This window comes from Hypanus sabinus, chromosome 5 (assembly GCF_030144855.1).
Source record: "Hypanus sabinus isolate sHypSab1 chromosome 5, sHypSab1.hap1, whole genome shotgun sequence".
Classification (NCBI taxonomy): domain Eukaryota; kingdom Metazoa; phylum Chordata; class Chondrichthyes; order Myliobatiformes; family Dasyatidae; genus Hypanus; species Hypanus sabinus.
Genome location: NC_082710.1, coordinates 50,196,055 through 50,211,831, shown reverse-complemented (window position 1 = coordinate 50,211,831; position 15,777 = coordinate 50,196,055). Strand labels below are relative to the sequence as shown.

Below are 15,777 nucleotides of genomic sequence, written 5' to 3'. Positions count from 1 at the left end.
TGGCTGGGCCACCTACACCGCATGTCAGACGGGATGATCCTGAAAGACCTGCTGAATGAAAGAACTGGCCTCTGGCAAGAGAGCACAAGGGCGGCCCCATCTTCGTTTCAAAGATGTCTGCAAGAGAGACATGAAGTCACTGAACATGAACGTCGAGAGGTGGGAGGACATTGCAAGCGATCGCTCTTGCTGGAGGCTGGAACTACGCGGAGGTCTGAAAAGAGGAGAAGAGAAGCTGAGACTTGCTGTTGAAGAAAAGCAAACTCACCAAAAAAACAGGACCAAGACAACACCGGAGGACAAGTGCAGTGGCTGCAGCCGAGACTGTCATTCCCGTGTGGGCCTCTACAGCCACAACAGACACTGCTCTACCAACACAAACTGAAGCAAAACTTTCCAGGCACAGATCCATGGTCTCATGAGACTAACAGATGCCACTTCCACCAGTCATATTAGTTTGGTACAACATTGTTGGCCAATGTGCCTCTTCCTGTGCTGTACTGGTACACGTTCTATCTCCTTAAGCAATTAGATTTATAAAAGGTAATATTATCATTCTCAATTTAAAATTTACACTGCAGTTTGCTGATGACCCACTACCATCATTCTGCAAGTCCTGTCCATCACAAAGAAACATTTCCAGGGTGGTCCTCAGTCAGCTCCTCCAATGATTGGGGAGCTTCTCCCTGAATCACATCGGTCCCATTTCAGGCAACCTGACTCATTTCTCTTGCTCTCTTTCCCAGAAGGATCTGATTTCCTCATTCCATCTTGAAAAGGCATATTCATACAATTTCTTCCTCCGTACAGACGGCAATGTCTTTTGCTGTGAGTGGAAAATCATCAAAGACTTGCCATTGAAAAATGGAAAACAACTGAAACGGCAATAAAATTGCAGCAAACCTTAGGAATGAACTTTAAATTTTCCAAGCCTTGGACTGACTGCATTCATAACACTTCCTGTTATTGGCTCATAGTCCATTCTCATCTAGTTCCTTTAAGTACCCTGCTGATGGTATCCTCAGATTTAGGTTTATTTATTACATGTACATCAAAACATACAGTGAAATGTATCATTTGCATTAAAAACCTAAGGGATGTGCTGGGGGCAGCCCCCAAGAGTTCCCTCATGTTCTAGTGCCAACATAGAATGCCTACAGTTTTCAGTAGAACACCACAAGCAACAACAGTAACAAAATAAAACGACAACAGCAAAATAAAACCCACGTCACTAGTCTTTAAATCTCCTTCCTGAACTCCGACTCATTGTTATTTGAGCTAATCCACTACAGTGGTATCATCTGCAAAATAGATCAGGGGTTCCCAGCCTGGGGTGCACAGACTCCTTGCTTAATGGTATTGGTCTATGGCATAACAAAGGTACGGAACCCCTCTTGTAAGTTGAGCTAGAGCAGAATCTGGGCATGAGTGTATTGGGAGTAGAGTAAGTGCTGAGAATGGAGCTTTGTATGGGATCAGTGCTGAGCGTAATCGTGGCAGAGGTATTGCTGCCTGTCCTTACTGATTGTGGTGTGCTGGTCAGGAAGTCAAGGGTCCAGTTGCAAAGAGATGTATTAAGGCCCAGATTTGGGAGACAGGAGATAAGTTTGTTTGGGATTATAGTACTGAAGGCAGAGTTGTAGTCAATAAACAATAGTCTAGTGTAGATGTTTTTACTATCCAGATGCTTCAGAGATGAGTGAATGGCCAGCAAAATGGTGTCAACCGTAGACCTGTTTCAGCAGTAGGCTAGGTACAGTTGGTCAAGGTTGTGAGGGAGGCTGGAGCTGATGAGTGACATGACTAGCTTCTTGAAACACTTCATGATGGCGGCCATCAGAGCCACCTGGCGGTTACCTTGTTTTTCGGGATTATAATGGTCTTTAAGATGGTGAGAAGATCAGATTGAGTCAAGGAGAGGTTAAAAATGTCTGCAAATAACCACGCCAGCTAATCTGAGCATGATCTAATCTGGCACCATCTGAGTCAGATGCTTTCTGTGGGTTCACTCTCCAGAATACTGATCTTACACCCAGAACAGATGCCTTGGAGGTTGTCAGAGTGAGTGGTGACATCCCAGTCTTCTTCTGTTCAAAACATGCAATAAAAAAATGCTAAAAAAATCCTGACCAAGGGTTTCGGCACGAAACGTCGGCTGTGCTTCTCCTTATAGATGTTGCCTGGCCTGCTGTGTTCCACCAGCATTTTGTGTGTGTTGCCTGAATTTCCAGCATCTGCAGATTTCCTCATGTTTGCTCAAAAAAAAATGTGTTCTTATTGGGAAGGAGTGTGCTATTGTTGGCAATGATGCTTCACTATTTTGCGTAGCATATACTATATGCCAAGCCATAACTTTTGGCTGGTATGGGACTCAGCTTTGGACTGGCATTGCCTCTTGACATCCCAGATAGCTTTATAGAAGGGAGCTGCTGGGTGGAGGAATTGAACTGGGTACATTGAGGATAGGCTGTGACGAACTGGCGTACATCTGTGATTACAATGGACTACCAGAAATGGTGTTGCTGAAAATCCCGATTCCATCATGTGGCTGGATGGCCAGAGACGGTGATGAACGGGACTACTGGAATGCCCAAGAGTGCATGGCCACCTGCACGTACATGAAGTTGTCTGGTGTGTCGGCCAGCATAGGCCTGTGCTCTTGTGAATCTGGTTCTCAGAGTTCCAGATGAACAGGGCAAAGATCTGGGAGGATGGAATGTTGGGCTAAGGATCAATCTCCATTTCAGCTGGGTCGAAATGACATGACAGGGCATCCACCTTAGTATTCTTGGAGCCAGGTCTGTAGGATGTGGTGAGTTTAATAGCTGAAAGAAGAAGGCCCAGAAAGCTTGACCCGGGTTGAGGTCGTGGGTCAGCTGTATAGATACGAGTTTCTGTTGGTCAGTCCAAATCAGGAAGGGCTCAGTGTTTTCTGTCCGCCAATGTCTCCATTCCTCCAAGGTCCATTTAATGGTGAATAACTCCCTGTCTCCTACTCCATAACAGCACTGTGTAGCATTAAATTTGTGCAAGGAGGCAGCAACGGTGTGTGTCCTCCCAACCAGTCCTCGCCGGGAGAGGATGGCCCCAGCAATCACGTCAGGTACACCCACCTCTACCAGAGGGGTTCGGATGGTGGAGAATGGGAGCAGTGGTGAAGTATCGCTTGAGCTGCTCAAAAGAGTGGTCTGCTGCAGCAGATCAGGTTATCTGTGGGGTAGTGATTTGGTGAGGGACGTGAGAGGAGCGGCAATTTGGCTGTAGTGCCTGATGAAACAACTGTATAAGCTGGAGAAGCTGAAGAAGTACTATAGCTGTTTGAGAGAGTGCTGTTGTGGAAACTCAATGACAGCCCACACTTTCCCGGGTCCGTGGTTATGTCTTGGGATGAAAGGACCTAACTCAGAAAGGAAATGACTGGGGTGTGAAACTAGCATTTTTCTAATTTGCAGTGGAGAGGAGTCACTGAATGGTTGCATAGTGTGACAGATGCGGTCTTGGGGTCTTTGAAGAAGATGAGGATGTCGTTGAAGTAGAGGAACACAAACCTGTGTAGCATGTCTCGGAGGATCTCATTGATGAAGGCTTGGAAAGCAGCTGAACTGCAGTAAAATCTGACGGTACTCATAGTAGCCAGTGGTTGCTATGAATGCCATCTTACACTCATCTCTCTGGCGGATGTACGCGCTCCATAGATCCAGTTTGGTGAAGATCTGGGCCCTGTGGTGTGTTTTGAATGCACTATACATCAACAGGAAAAAACAGCCATTCTTAGTGGTGATTTTGTTCAGTCCACGGTAGTCAATGCAGGGATGAAGACCTCCATCTTTCTTTTTGACAACGAAGAATCCTGCACTGGCTGGAGACTGAGATGGTCGAATAAAGCTATGCCATGGTGCTTTGGTGATGCAGTTATTCATGGCTTTGGCATCAGGAGGGGAGAGGAAGAATGGATGATTTTGGGGGGTAGTGTTACCCAGCCTGAGGTCATCTGCACTGTGAAGCAGTGGGGTGCTGGTTTCCCTTTTACTGAAGGCAATGGTTATGTCATGATACCGGCGGAAGTTTGGTGAGGTCAAGAGTTTGGTGAAGTTGAGAGTTTCCTCTGTCTTTACGGGGTGAAGTCTACTGAGGCTTCAGGCAATTGGGTCCCAAGTCAGTGTTGAACCAGATGACCAAGCTAAGTGAGGGGTATGAATGGAGAGCCAGGGGTAACCCAAGATGAGGGGGGTGTTGGGTGAGTCCATAAGGAGAACGACAAGGTGTTCCTTAATGCTCATATGCATGGGCTGTGAGTTCACTCTGACGATCCCAGAGCCCAAGGGACATCCGTCAATGGCCATGATGCAGCAGAGTTAGACACAGGCTGGGTAGAGGGTCTGAGCTGCATACACAGAATCTGGTCTAGAGAGCAGCCTGCTGGCTGGAATCTTCCAAAACCCTCCTGTGTGTGTAGAGCTATCTGGCCGTAGAGAGGCACAGAGAGTGTAGGTCAGGCTATGGTGCTGGAATGAGAGAGGAAGGGCTCTCGTCTCTACCTGGTGGTGTTTTTTTCATGGATGCAGTGGGTATTTGACATGTAGATGACCGGCAGATCTGCAGTAAGTGTTTCCCCACCAACTCTCATGCTAATGGGGGCTTAAGAGTGCTCTCCCTGTCTGCAGGGGAAGTGCACCAATAGCTAATCAAGGTCCTGCAGCCTGAAATGGTTCTGGGAACAGAACTGGGCTTCTGACTGATGATCTGGTGCATCGTTCTATAAGATACTTGTCAATTTGGACAGCTTTCGTGGTCTGTGGGCATCTTGCTGATAGACATATTGTCCTTTTAATGCACTGAGTGGCCGTGATGGTAATGGGCCAGCAATGCTTCTGCATTCCAGCTGCGCTCAGCAACAAGGGTCCTGACTGAATTCCACGGTGTAATCCAACACTGAGTGTGAGCCTTAACGCAGGTGAAGTACCTGATCTGCTACCCTGTTCTACTTCCCAAGTGGTAGAAAATCCAGCACACGCAGTGGTGAATTGTTCATTTTTATTGCAAATGATGGTTTTTATTGTCCCATTTAGTGGCAGCCAAGTCAGAGCTCGCCGAGTGAAGAGAGAGATGACAAAGGCAATCTTGCTCATTCTGCAGAATACAGAGAAGGCTGGAGCTCAAAGTCTAAGATGCACTGGGACAGGAAAATACACCATCAGGCTGTGGGCCCATCAATAGGTTTGGCACTGGACTCCAGGGCTCAGAGGAAGGAGGTTAACTGGCATGTGGTTGCGGTATTGAGGCAGTAACTTGGTTGAGAGTGATTTCTTGCTGCTTTGGGATCAGGTGCTCCTGTCAACAGACAACTACCTTTGGGCGAGCTAGGCCAATCATTGGCTCACTCATCCTGTCAGGAAATGTAGAGGAGACTTAATCCAAAAGCAGAGCAGCAGAGACAATTTAGCAATAGATAACATCTTACTAATTAAGTGCAAAATTATAAGCCATGAGAGGTCACAAGGGAGAACAGATACTTAACACAACAGGGCCAAATGATGGTTGAGACTGGTTGGTTCATGTGAGGGAATGTGGTGAACTATGTACCTGTCGGGACACGCCCCTGCTGACTGCTCCTGTGGCTCCTCCCACAGGCCCCTGTATAAAGGAGACCTGCGGCCTGAAGATCAGCCTCAGTCTCCAGGACCTTGTATGATAGACACTCACTCCTGGTTCCTTCTTCCAGTCAATAAAAGCCGATATCTCGCCTACGTCTCAGTGTGAGTTATTGATGGTGCATCAGGGAACAAGGATTGTGGATGAGAACTGGGTTTAAATAGTCTGTAGGTGATGAGTTGGCAACAAGTGGCAGGTGACTTCTGTTAACTGGCTGGAGACTGGATGGAGCCTGCAGATGCAGGCCTGAAAACACCAGAAGTTTATAAAAACACTCCGGGAAAGCTGCACTGTTCCAAAATTACAACAAAAGAGAAAAATGGTAATAACGGAGCCAAAATGCATTAATTTGCTTCTTATTAAATGCACATTATCTTTGTTATTCTCCTCTACCTTTGTCTACAGGGTACAAAAACTGGGACTGAAAGGCAAATTTAAGACAAGAGGACATATTGCCTGGATACATGATGTCAACATTGAGCCAATTCCCAAAATAAAAAGGGTAAGAAATTCATTAATGGCAGAGCTGGTTCTCAGTCAAAAATGCATAAATAAATCTGGGAATGTGTACATTGATCCTTGCATATGCGACATCTTTTCCATAATTATACCAGTATTTTCAATGGTTTATTAACATTGCAATATGCCTGCTTGGTGACCCTTCTGTGACATATTGCAATAAACTTGATTTGTAACACTTTGCATGGTTAGTTAGGAAAGAGATTACATCATATTTCAGCAGTTTCAAATTGTTTGCTAATTCGTCCTCTGAAATTTGTTGATTCTCTTCTGATCATGTTTTCTGCATTCCACAATTGAATTTTCATCACAGTTAAAACCTTTGTGTTGGTTCTGATTTCTTTTGGAGAGAGTTCATTCCAGTCATTGTGTTCTGCCTTCGTCACTGGAGAAGAGTGGAGGTAGCATAGCGGTTGGTGTAACACTATTATAGCGATAGATGTAAGATCAGGGATCGATTCCTGCCACAGTCTGTAAGGTAGTTTCTCCCTGTGGTTAGCACGGGTTTCCTGTGGGTGCTCTTATCCTTCTCCCACGGTTCAAGGAAGTACGGTTAGGGTGAGCGAGTTGTGGGCTTTTTATATTAGTGCGGGAAGAGTGGCAGCACTTGTGAGATGCCTAGCATAATCATTGCAAATTTGATACGATGCAAATTACACCTTTCACTGTATGGTTCGATGTGCATGTGACAAGCAAAGCTAATCTTTAGAAGTCTTTCTCATGAGGAAACAGCAAAGAAAGCAGAGAAAATCAGGAACAACAGGGTGGGTGAAAGGTGGGCATTGTGCAGGAGTCTAAACTCACAATGTGTCATTGTGCAGCACCTCCTCTTCCTCAAAGTTCCCTGGGGAGGAATTGACAGTGTTTTGGGTTAAGATCCAGCACCAAGATTGAGGATAGAAAACACAGATTGCAAGTATAAAAGTGAGACGAGAAGGGATGAAGTCAGGGCTGACATGTAGACTAAAGTGGGGTGGAGGATAATGAGTAGATGGAGTCAGGTTCATGGACAGAGGGGGGTGCCTGGAGATGGAAGGCAGAGGCCACTGGATGATAAGCCAGCTCACAAATGTCACAAACGCTGGAATCTAACAAGTAAGGAAGGTAATAATAGGAACAATTAAGGGAGAGATGAAGAGGAGATAGACCCAGGTGGGGGAGGAGATAAGGAGGGAAAAATGAGTGGGTTAAAAATATTTAAAAACATAGGTAATGGTGGCTGGGTGGGGGTAGGGAGGATATGGGAATGAGAACAAAAATGGGAGGACTGAAAATGAATCAGAAGGAGATGGAGGGAAATACAGGAGGTAAAGGTAACTTGAAAATGGAAAATTCGATGTTCATGTTTTTGGGTTGCAGATCATCCAGGAAAAACATGATTTGATTTTCTGGTGTCTTCACCCTGGCAGTGAAGAAGGCTAAGGACTGATAGGTCAGTGTGGGAATGGGAAAAGGAGCTTGGGATGGCCATTATGGACAGAGCACAGGCAGATTGCAACCCTGAAGTCTGAACTTGGTCTCACCAGTGTAGAAGAGGACACACTGGGAGCACTGAATGCTGTAAATAAAGTTGGAGGAGGTGGACTTTCAAAAGAACCATGTAGAAATATTTCCTCTTGATACCAGAAAGAAATATAAGTTTGTATATTCCTAGTCATGTTTGAAATACCAATAGAAATGCCAATAACATTTCCTTGTTGCAGAAAACTTAATTATAAGATTTTGGATAAGATGCAAAATCTTTATATTTTTCCAGGATAAAATATGTAATTTGAAAATTAAATACTTCATTTTTTTGGTTACTTGTTAAAGAGTGTTGTAAGTAATTATGCAGCAAAGTTTCTAGTACATGGAATCAGTCTCTGTAGCATGGAAAATATATGCAGGAGTGGGAAATCGGGAAGGGACGATGCATTAACTAATGCAACATAATCAACATTTTGAGGTGACACAAAATAAATGAGAGTCTGATTAAATATTGTCTTACTACTGTAATGTTCGTAATGGTCAGATGGATTTACTTAATCATAGAGATGCCAGTTTGGCCATCTCTACATTTACTTAAAGATTCCCATCCCTGCGAATGAAAATTGCTATTGAAATATGGCTGCAACACCCAGGTAGCAGTCCTATCTCCCTTATCGTAAGCTTAGGAAGGAGCTAATAACACCCTATCTTGTGTTTACACACCATTTTTAGACCATTCAACCAATCAACAGCTGGAAACTCCTTATTTCCACCAACTCCATCCAATCCTTACATAATGCCTCAAGTGCATCACGTAATCTGTGACATGTGATCCATCAACAAAAGGTGATGCATTATTCATGAGGAGCTCTTTAGACAGATGCAGTTTCAGCTTTCTACCTAAACATTCAACAGTTCTTGCATAATTTAGAAGTGAGCGTATTGCCTGTCAGAACCAACGTGTGACTGGAGTGCAATATTGGAGTGGACCATGGACTTGTCTGTCTTGCCAAATAACAATCATCCTGATAAATTTCTGCAGTTAGATGTAAAGGCATTAAGCACAAGACCTGGGTTTGGCCCGGTTGGTTTCATGGGTCTCTCTGGGGCAGTGCTACACGGTCAGCAGTGGCACAACCAAGTCTATTCACAGGTAGGAGTTTTGAACGAATCTGATCAGTGTTTTAGTTCTTGTGATGAGAAGTGAAAATAAGTCTTTCCAGAATTTTGTTCCAATATTCTTTAACCTTGTAATTAAAATAATTTTGCTTAAATATTAAGGATGGAAACTTCTGCTGTAAATGACCACTAAAATACAAACATGACCAGGTTGGACAAATAAACTGAGTGCAATTGAATACAATTATGTAATTGATCCTTGCAACTACTAACAATTAGCTGTATCAGTTTGCTAAATTAAAAAAAAAATTAGCTCGACGCTTCCAACCATTACTGAAAAAGAAACATTAATTGCATCTGATTTACCGTATGATATAAATCAATGGATTTTAACAGATCACAAATTAATTCTGATAATAATGCAGTTAATACACTGTCTTCCAGAGTAAGAACCAGAAGTTTGTAGGAACGGTTGGCTTGCAGTGGAATGATGACTCCCCGGTTCTCATCGATGAAGTCCTGAGCCAACATATCACTCCACTGACTTTGAAGTCAACAATTAAGATGAATCCTCTGTACAAAGACTGTAGGCTAGTTGAAGGCTGGGAACAGAACAAGGCTCAACCCTCCTGGACAATTCAGGACTACGACAGACAATCAATGCAAACAAACTTAGCAATGCATCTAAGAAAGGTGATATATTATAGAAAGAATCATGATGGACAGATACTAGTACATTAACTTCCATTGCACTTCTATCAAATATCATAATGTAAATTGGACATAGAATTGATTGATAATTCTTAGAGCAGTAGAGGCTTGGAATCATTGATTGATTACAAAAATTATTCAAACAAAAGAGGAGAGACAACATGAGGCACAACAAGGATTCAGAAAGAATATTTCGGTGTGTTTGCACAATAGATGAAGTGTATAGTTCAGGGGAGTGCAAGAAACAGACAGTGAAGTAAATGCATGGTAAACCCCAGAATACAGTGAGCATTATGCCATGTGGAGAAGAGTAGCTTGAAGTTGAGCTCGCTGGGGAAAAGGCAATTCTGGATTGAGTGTTGTGTAATGAACCAAACTGGATTAAGGAACTTAAGGTAAGGGAACTCTCTGGAGACAGTTATCATAATAGGATAGAATTCATCCTGAAGTTTGAGAGGGAGAAGGTAAAATTATATTTCTCAGTATCACAGGGGTAAAGGGAATTACAGGGGTACAAAAGAGGAGCTAGCCAAAGCTGCTTGGAAGGGGAAACTAAGAGGGAAAATAGAGAACAGCTATGGCTAGAGCTTCTGGGAACAATTCAGAAGGCACAGGATGGACACCTCCCAGAGAAGAACAAGAACAAAGGGAGGTTGAGGCAACTATGGCTGACAAGAGAAATCAAGGACAGCATAAAAGAGAGGGCACATAATAATGTAAGAATAGTGGGATGTTAAAAGATTGAAAATTGTTTTAATAATTAAGAGAAGGCAACTAAAAAAACAATAAAGAGAGAAAAAATTAAATATGAACGTAAGTTAGCCAGTAACTTAAAAGCAGATACCAAAAGTTGTTTTTCAGATATATACAGTAAAGAGTAAAAGGGAGGTGAGAGTGAATATCAAATAGCTGAAAAAATGACACTGAAGGGGTAATAATGGAGAGCCAAGATATGGTGGATGATCTGAATAAGTATTTTGTGTCAGTCTTCACGGTGGAAGTTACCAGCAGTATGCCACAAAGTTGAGAATGTCAGGTGGCAGTAGTGAGTGTAGTTGCTATTGAAGGAGAAAGTGCTCGGGAAGCTGAAAGATATGAAGGTAGATAAGCCACCTGGACCAGACAGACTACAACTCATGGATCTGAAACAGGTGCGTGGCTAAAGAGATTGTGGGGGCATTGGTAAGGATCTTTCAAGAATCATTATATTCTAGAATAGTTCCAGAGGACTGGAAAATTGCAAATGTCACTGCAATCTTGAAGAAGGGAGGGAGGAAGCAGGAAGGAAATTATGGGCGATGTGCCAATTCCTGCTATGCTTAAGTACATGACACCAGCGAGAATTCATGTCCACAGGTCTGTGCAGGCCCTGAAGTCGCCCAACTTGAGGCCAAGCCTGGGCATACCAGAATATGGCTGATTGGGGAACTCCAAGAACAGGAACATGTCATCATTCAGAACCACAGCTTTTTGAGTGTCCCTGTGGAATTTAAGTGCAGGAAGGTTATGCTGCAACTATATATAGTACTGGTGAGGCCGCATCTGAAGTACTGCATGTATTTCTGGTCTCCTTACTTGAGGAAGGATATTCTGGCTTTGGAGGCAGTGCAGAGGAAGTTCACCAGGTTAATTCCAGAGATGAGGGGGTTAGACTATAAGGAAAGATTGAGTTGCCTGCGACTGTACTTGCTGGAATTCAGAAGAATGAGAGGAGATCCTATAGAAACACATAAAATTTTGAAAGAGATAGATAAGATAGAGGCAGGAAAGTTGTTTCCACTGGTAGGTGCAAATAGAACTAGGGGACATAGCCTCAAGATTCAGGGGAATAAATTTAGGACGGAGATGAGGAGGAACTACTTGTCCCAGAGAGTGGTGAATCTGTGGAATTCTCTGCCCAATGAAGCAGTGGAGGGTACCTCAGTAAATATATTTAAGACAAGGTTGGATAGATTTTTACATAGTAGGAGAATTAAGGGTTACGGGGAAAAGGCAGGTCGGTGGAGATAAGTCCATGGCCAGATCAACCATGTTCTTATTGAATGGCGGAGGAGGATTGATGGGCCAGATGGCCTACTCTTGCTCCTGTTTCTTATGTTCTTAGATCAAAGATCCTGTTAGGACAGAAGGCATCCTGAAAAGGAAAATAGGGCTATTAGATAGGAAGAATTTCATTGTTTCGCTGATGAACTGGGAGAAATTCCCACTGGAGCCATCTTTAGCTCCACCTAGTGAGATCACTGTCATTCTTCTAAACTCTAACAAGTACAGGGCCAGAGCCATCAACACTCTCAATGTCCTATCATATTTATATACTCAGCACTGATCTCCTGGTCCTCCATATGTTTTTCCTTATAAATACTGAAGTAAAGTACTCATTAAGGATCTCACTCACATTCTCTAAATCCAAGCAAATGTTCCTCCCTTTATCCTTGATGGTCCCATCCTCTCCCTAGTGATCCTCTTGCTCTTGATCCATGTATGGAATGCCTTGGGATTCACCTTAATCCTACTTGCCAAGGACTTATTATGGCCCTCCTGGCTTTCCTAATTCTTTTCTTTGCTTCTTTTCTGGATTCTTTATACTCCTCATGTGCTTCATTTGATCCTAACTTCCAAAGCTTGACATACTTTTCCTTTTTCTTCTTGACTAAATTCATCACCTCTCTGGACATCCAAGATTCTATTATCTTTCCATCCCCATCCTTCCTTCTGACAGGAACATACCTTTTCTGTACTCTGTGCAATTGATCTTTAAATACCCTCCACATGTCTGATGTGGACTTGCCAAGGAGTTTAATTAATTTCTCAATTAATGATTCTTAGTTCCCGCCTAATGCTCTCGTACTCCAATTTAAAGCCCTCACATAAGGACCATACCTTTCCTTATCTGTAGCTATCCTGATAGCTTAGAAGTTGTGGTCACTGTTCCTTAGCAGTTCACCCACTGAAAGGTCAGTCACCTGACCAGGCTCATTACCCAACACCATGTCCAGTACAGCCTCTCTTCTCATTGGACCATCCACATATTTATTTAAGAAACCTTCCTGCATACACTCAACAAATTCTTCTCCATCTAAACCCCTTGATCTAAGAAGGTCCCAGTATACATTAGGGAAGTTGAAATCATCTATGACAACAACCCTATTATTTTTACACATTTCCTTAATCTGATTTCCTATCTGTCAATGTCCCGGTGGCTATTGGAGGGGGGAGGGGTGCCCTGTAATACAATCCCTTCAGTGTGATTACACCCTTCCTATTCCTGAGTTTCACCCCTCCATTATGTCTCCCCTGAGTGCAGCTGTGATGCTGTCCCTGATTAGTAGTGCAACTTCCCCCCCACACACCTTTACTTCTTCCTCTGTCTTTTCTACCTTTTCATGATCTAAGTTCATCACCCTTACCCATAGTACTCCTAGCATTAAAATAAGCTAGGAGTCACGCCTTGTTACACATTGGGTGGCATTTTTGCCATTTCCATAGCATTTGACTGCTTTATTGTGAGGCCAAATTGCTGGCTTGACCCTCAACCCAGCACGGATGGAAAGTGTGCATTGAGTTGGCTGGATTCGAACTTGGGACCATTTGGCTTGAAGTCCAGTGCTGATGCCACTACACCACCAGCCAGCTAGCATTAAGAATATACACACTTCAAACTATCTGACCCATCACACCAGTTACTTCGATTTTTGCCTTTCAAAACTTCCCCTGACAACTATCTTCTGGTCCAATCCTGCCCTCACTGACCTGGGGCTCTGGTTTCCTGCCCCCTGCAAAACTAGTTTTAAACTCTCCCAAGCAGCATCAGCAAATCTCACAGCCAGGATATTGGTTCCCCTCCAGTTCAGGTGCAACCTCTCCTCTCTTGCACAGTCACCCCTTCTCCAGAAAACGTTCCAATGCTCTAGGAACTTGAAACCCTGGCCCCTGCACCTTCTCTGTAGCCACTCTTTCTTCTGTGCCAACACCCATTCCTACCTGCATTAGGCCATGGCACAGAGAGTAATACAGAGACTGCAACCTTGGAGGTCCTTCTCTACAGCCTTTTTCCTAAATCTATATACTCACTGAGTAGGACCTCTTCCCTTTTTCTGCCTATGTCATTGGTGCCAACATGCACCATGACTTCTAGCTGTTCCCTGTCCCTCTGAGAATATCCTGCAGCTGCTTTGATTCATCCTGGAACCTAGCACCAAGGAGGCAAGACACTATCCTGGTGTCACTTTTGTGGCCACAGAATCTTTTTTCTGTCCCCTAACTTTTGAGTCCCCTAGAACTACTGCACTACAGCTTGACTTTACCCTTCATTGTCGATCCTCAGAGCAGGCCACGGTGCCACCAGCCTGGCAGCTGATGCCGTGCCCCGATGGGTCATCCTGCCCCAGCAGTATCCAAAGAGGTAAACTTGTGGCTGAGGGGAATGGCCACAGGGGAACCTTGCACTGACTTCCTAATCCCCTTCCCTCTCCTGGTAGTCACCGAAGCCTGTACTCTGGGTGTGACCACCTCTTCAAAAGACTCATTTATAATATCCTCAGCCTCTGAATATACTCTGACTCTGAATGTATCCAATTCCAGCTCCAGCTCCTTGACCCAGTCAGTCAGGCAAGTACATGCACTTCCCGTAAATGTAGTCATCAGGGAAACTGTCAGGTGTCCTGAATTCCCACATCTGACAGGAGGAGCATTCCAAGCTGGCTACTTTCACTAAAAAAGAAAAAGGCTTGTCTCTTTGTAACTGTGCCTCTGCATGTTCATGCTAAAGCCTGTTAAGCCAAAGCCTTCACACTCTATCACTAGTTTAGTCAAACAATGGCTGCTCTGCTTGAGCCTAGCCTCCTTTTATTTGCAGCTGAGTTAGGCCTCTGACACCAACAATTCCCGCCCCTGCATGGTCCAAAAAGACTGGCCTTTCTCAAAATGCTCCTTGAATCCTCCCTCTCCCAAATTTCGGAGGGCTCTGACACTGGCACTTACACTCCTCTTGCCTGAGCAGCCAAAAGTAGATCAACTTTACCCATGTCTGTTCTTTTTATATTCGCACTCCAAACTTCGATAGGTCTCTGATGCCTACACTTTCTGCGCCTGCACAGCCCAAAAAAGGTGCAGGGACCAGGGTTTTAAGCCTTGTCCGAATATGCTCCTTTAATCCTCTCTTTCCTAACTTTCATCGGGCTCTGGCTCTGATACTGACACTCACATTCCTTGCATCTGAGGTATCTTTTTTTTTAACAAAAAGACACATTTGTAGTGATTTCAACCTTTTGATGTGATTTATTTTCATTTAGGAGGATCCCAATGACCTGAAGTTTTGGCTGGATGACATTTATACACCAGGATACGATTCTCTACTGAGAAAGAAAGAGTCTGAACTGGAAAGAGCCAAATGCTGTAAATTAGTAACTGTGATAGTTCTGGCGGCTTGCATTTTAATCACTGTAATTACTGTACTATTAGTTGTTGTCATCTACTAAATTAGTTAATGTAGATTTGTGTAAACAACTTCAGTAATCTTGTTCATGTTATACATTGGTTCTTAAAGTAGCACTGGTCATATTTGACAAGGCTAGCTTTTCAAATGAATATCCAATTTATCTCACTCCCCTGCACTTCCCTCTTAGCCCTGTAAACTCCATCCTTTTCCACCATCACTTTGTGATTCTGCTTAGCTTAACTTTGTATCCTATTGCCACCAATTATCCTCCCCCTCTTCCACCCACGCACCCTCCTCAACAATTAAAATGTTAGCTTCTTACTATATTCATATTATTACTACCATGTGTTAAACTAAAACTCAAAATCAAAATGCTGGTTAAGAAAAGAGCTGAAAGAATTCTAAATCTGATGTTCTTTAAAGTTTACTCTAACTTGTGTAAACATTTGATATGTATGTTTGTCATGTACATCGTGCACAGTGTGGAATAAAAAAGATGGATGTTCTAACAGTTCTCCATGACTCATAGTATTCATTATCTTCCTGCCACTACCAACAGTTGGAACAAGAAAACTATATAAGTTGGAGACAAAGCTGTAATAGAATGGATCTTGTGTAAATTAAAATGAACAGATAAGCTGTTAAGTCAGAAGACCACCTCAAAAACTGACAGATCGGGAAACTGCAGTTGCATACTGAGGCAACAGTTGCTTTGCCCAGCATGGTGACTGTCATTCTTGAGCAAGTACCAGCAAATGTGAGCCCAGCGGAGAACACCGGCTAAATGCTATGTTGGAATTATAAAGCGCAGGGCTTCAGAAATTCCTCAGAGAGAAGTAGTAGTGGTATTGAGTAACATAATTGGTGGAAAT

General features: G+C 43.5%; 1 protein-coding gene across 1 annotated transcript; it reads left to right on the top strand.

Moving 5' to 3' along the window:
• Positions 1–8,629: 8,629 nt before the first annotated feature.
• LOC132394747 (major intrinsically disordered NOTCH2-binding receptor 1-like) lies at positions 8,630–15,524 on the top strand. The gene is made up of 4 exons (XM_059971160.1): positions 8,630–8,791; positions 9,202–9,450; positions 14,763–14,933; positions 15,465–15,524. The coding sequence occupies exons 1-4, from the start codon at positions 8,630–8,632 to the stop codon at positions 15,522–15,524; spliced, it is 642 nt and encodes a 213-aa protein (XP_059827143.1).
• The last annotated feature ends 253 nt before the right edge of the window (positions 15,525–15,777 follow it).

What these genes read in the sequence shown, in the direction of transcription:
- LOC132394747 (XM_059971160.1), top strand. Translation starts at nt 8,630, where the DNA reads ATGGACTTGTCTGTCTTGCCAAATAACAATCATCCTGATAAATTTCTG. An exon ending in ACAACCAAGTCTATTCACAG is followed by an intron (nt 8,792 to 9,201) that starts GTAGGAGTTTTG and finishes ACTGTCTTCCAG; the next exon opens with AGTAAGAACCAGAAGTTTGT. An exon ending in TAGCAATGCATCTAAGAAAG is followed by an intron (nt 9,451 to 14,762) that starts GTGATATATTAT and finishes TTCATTTAGGAG; the next exon opens with GATCCCAATGACCTGAAGTT.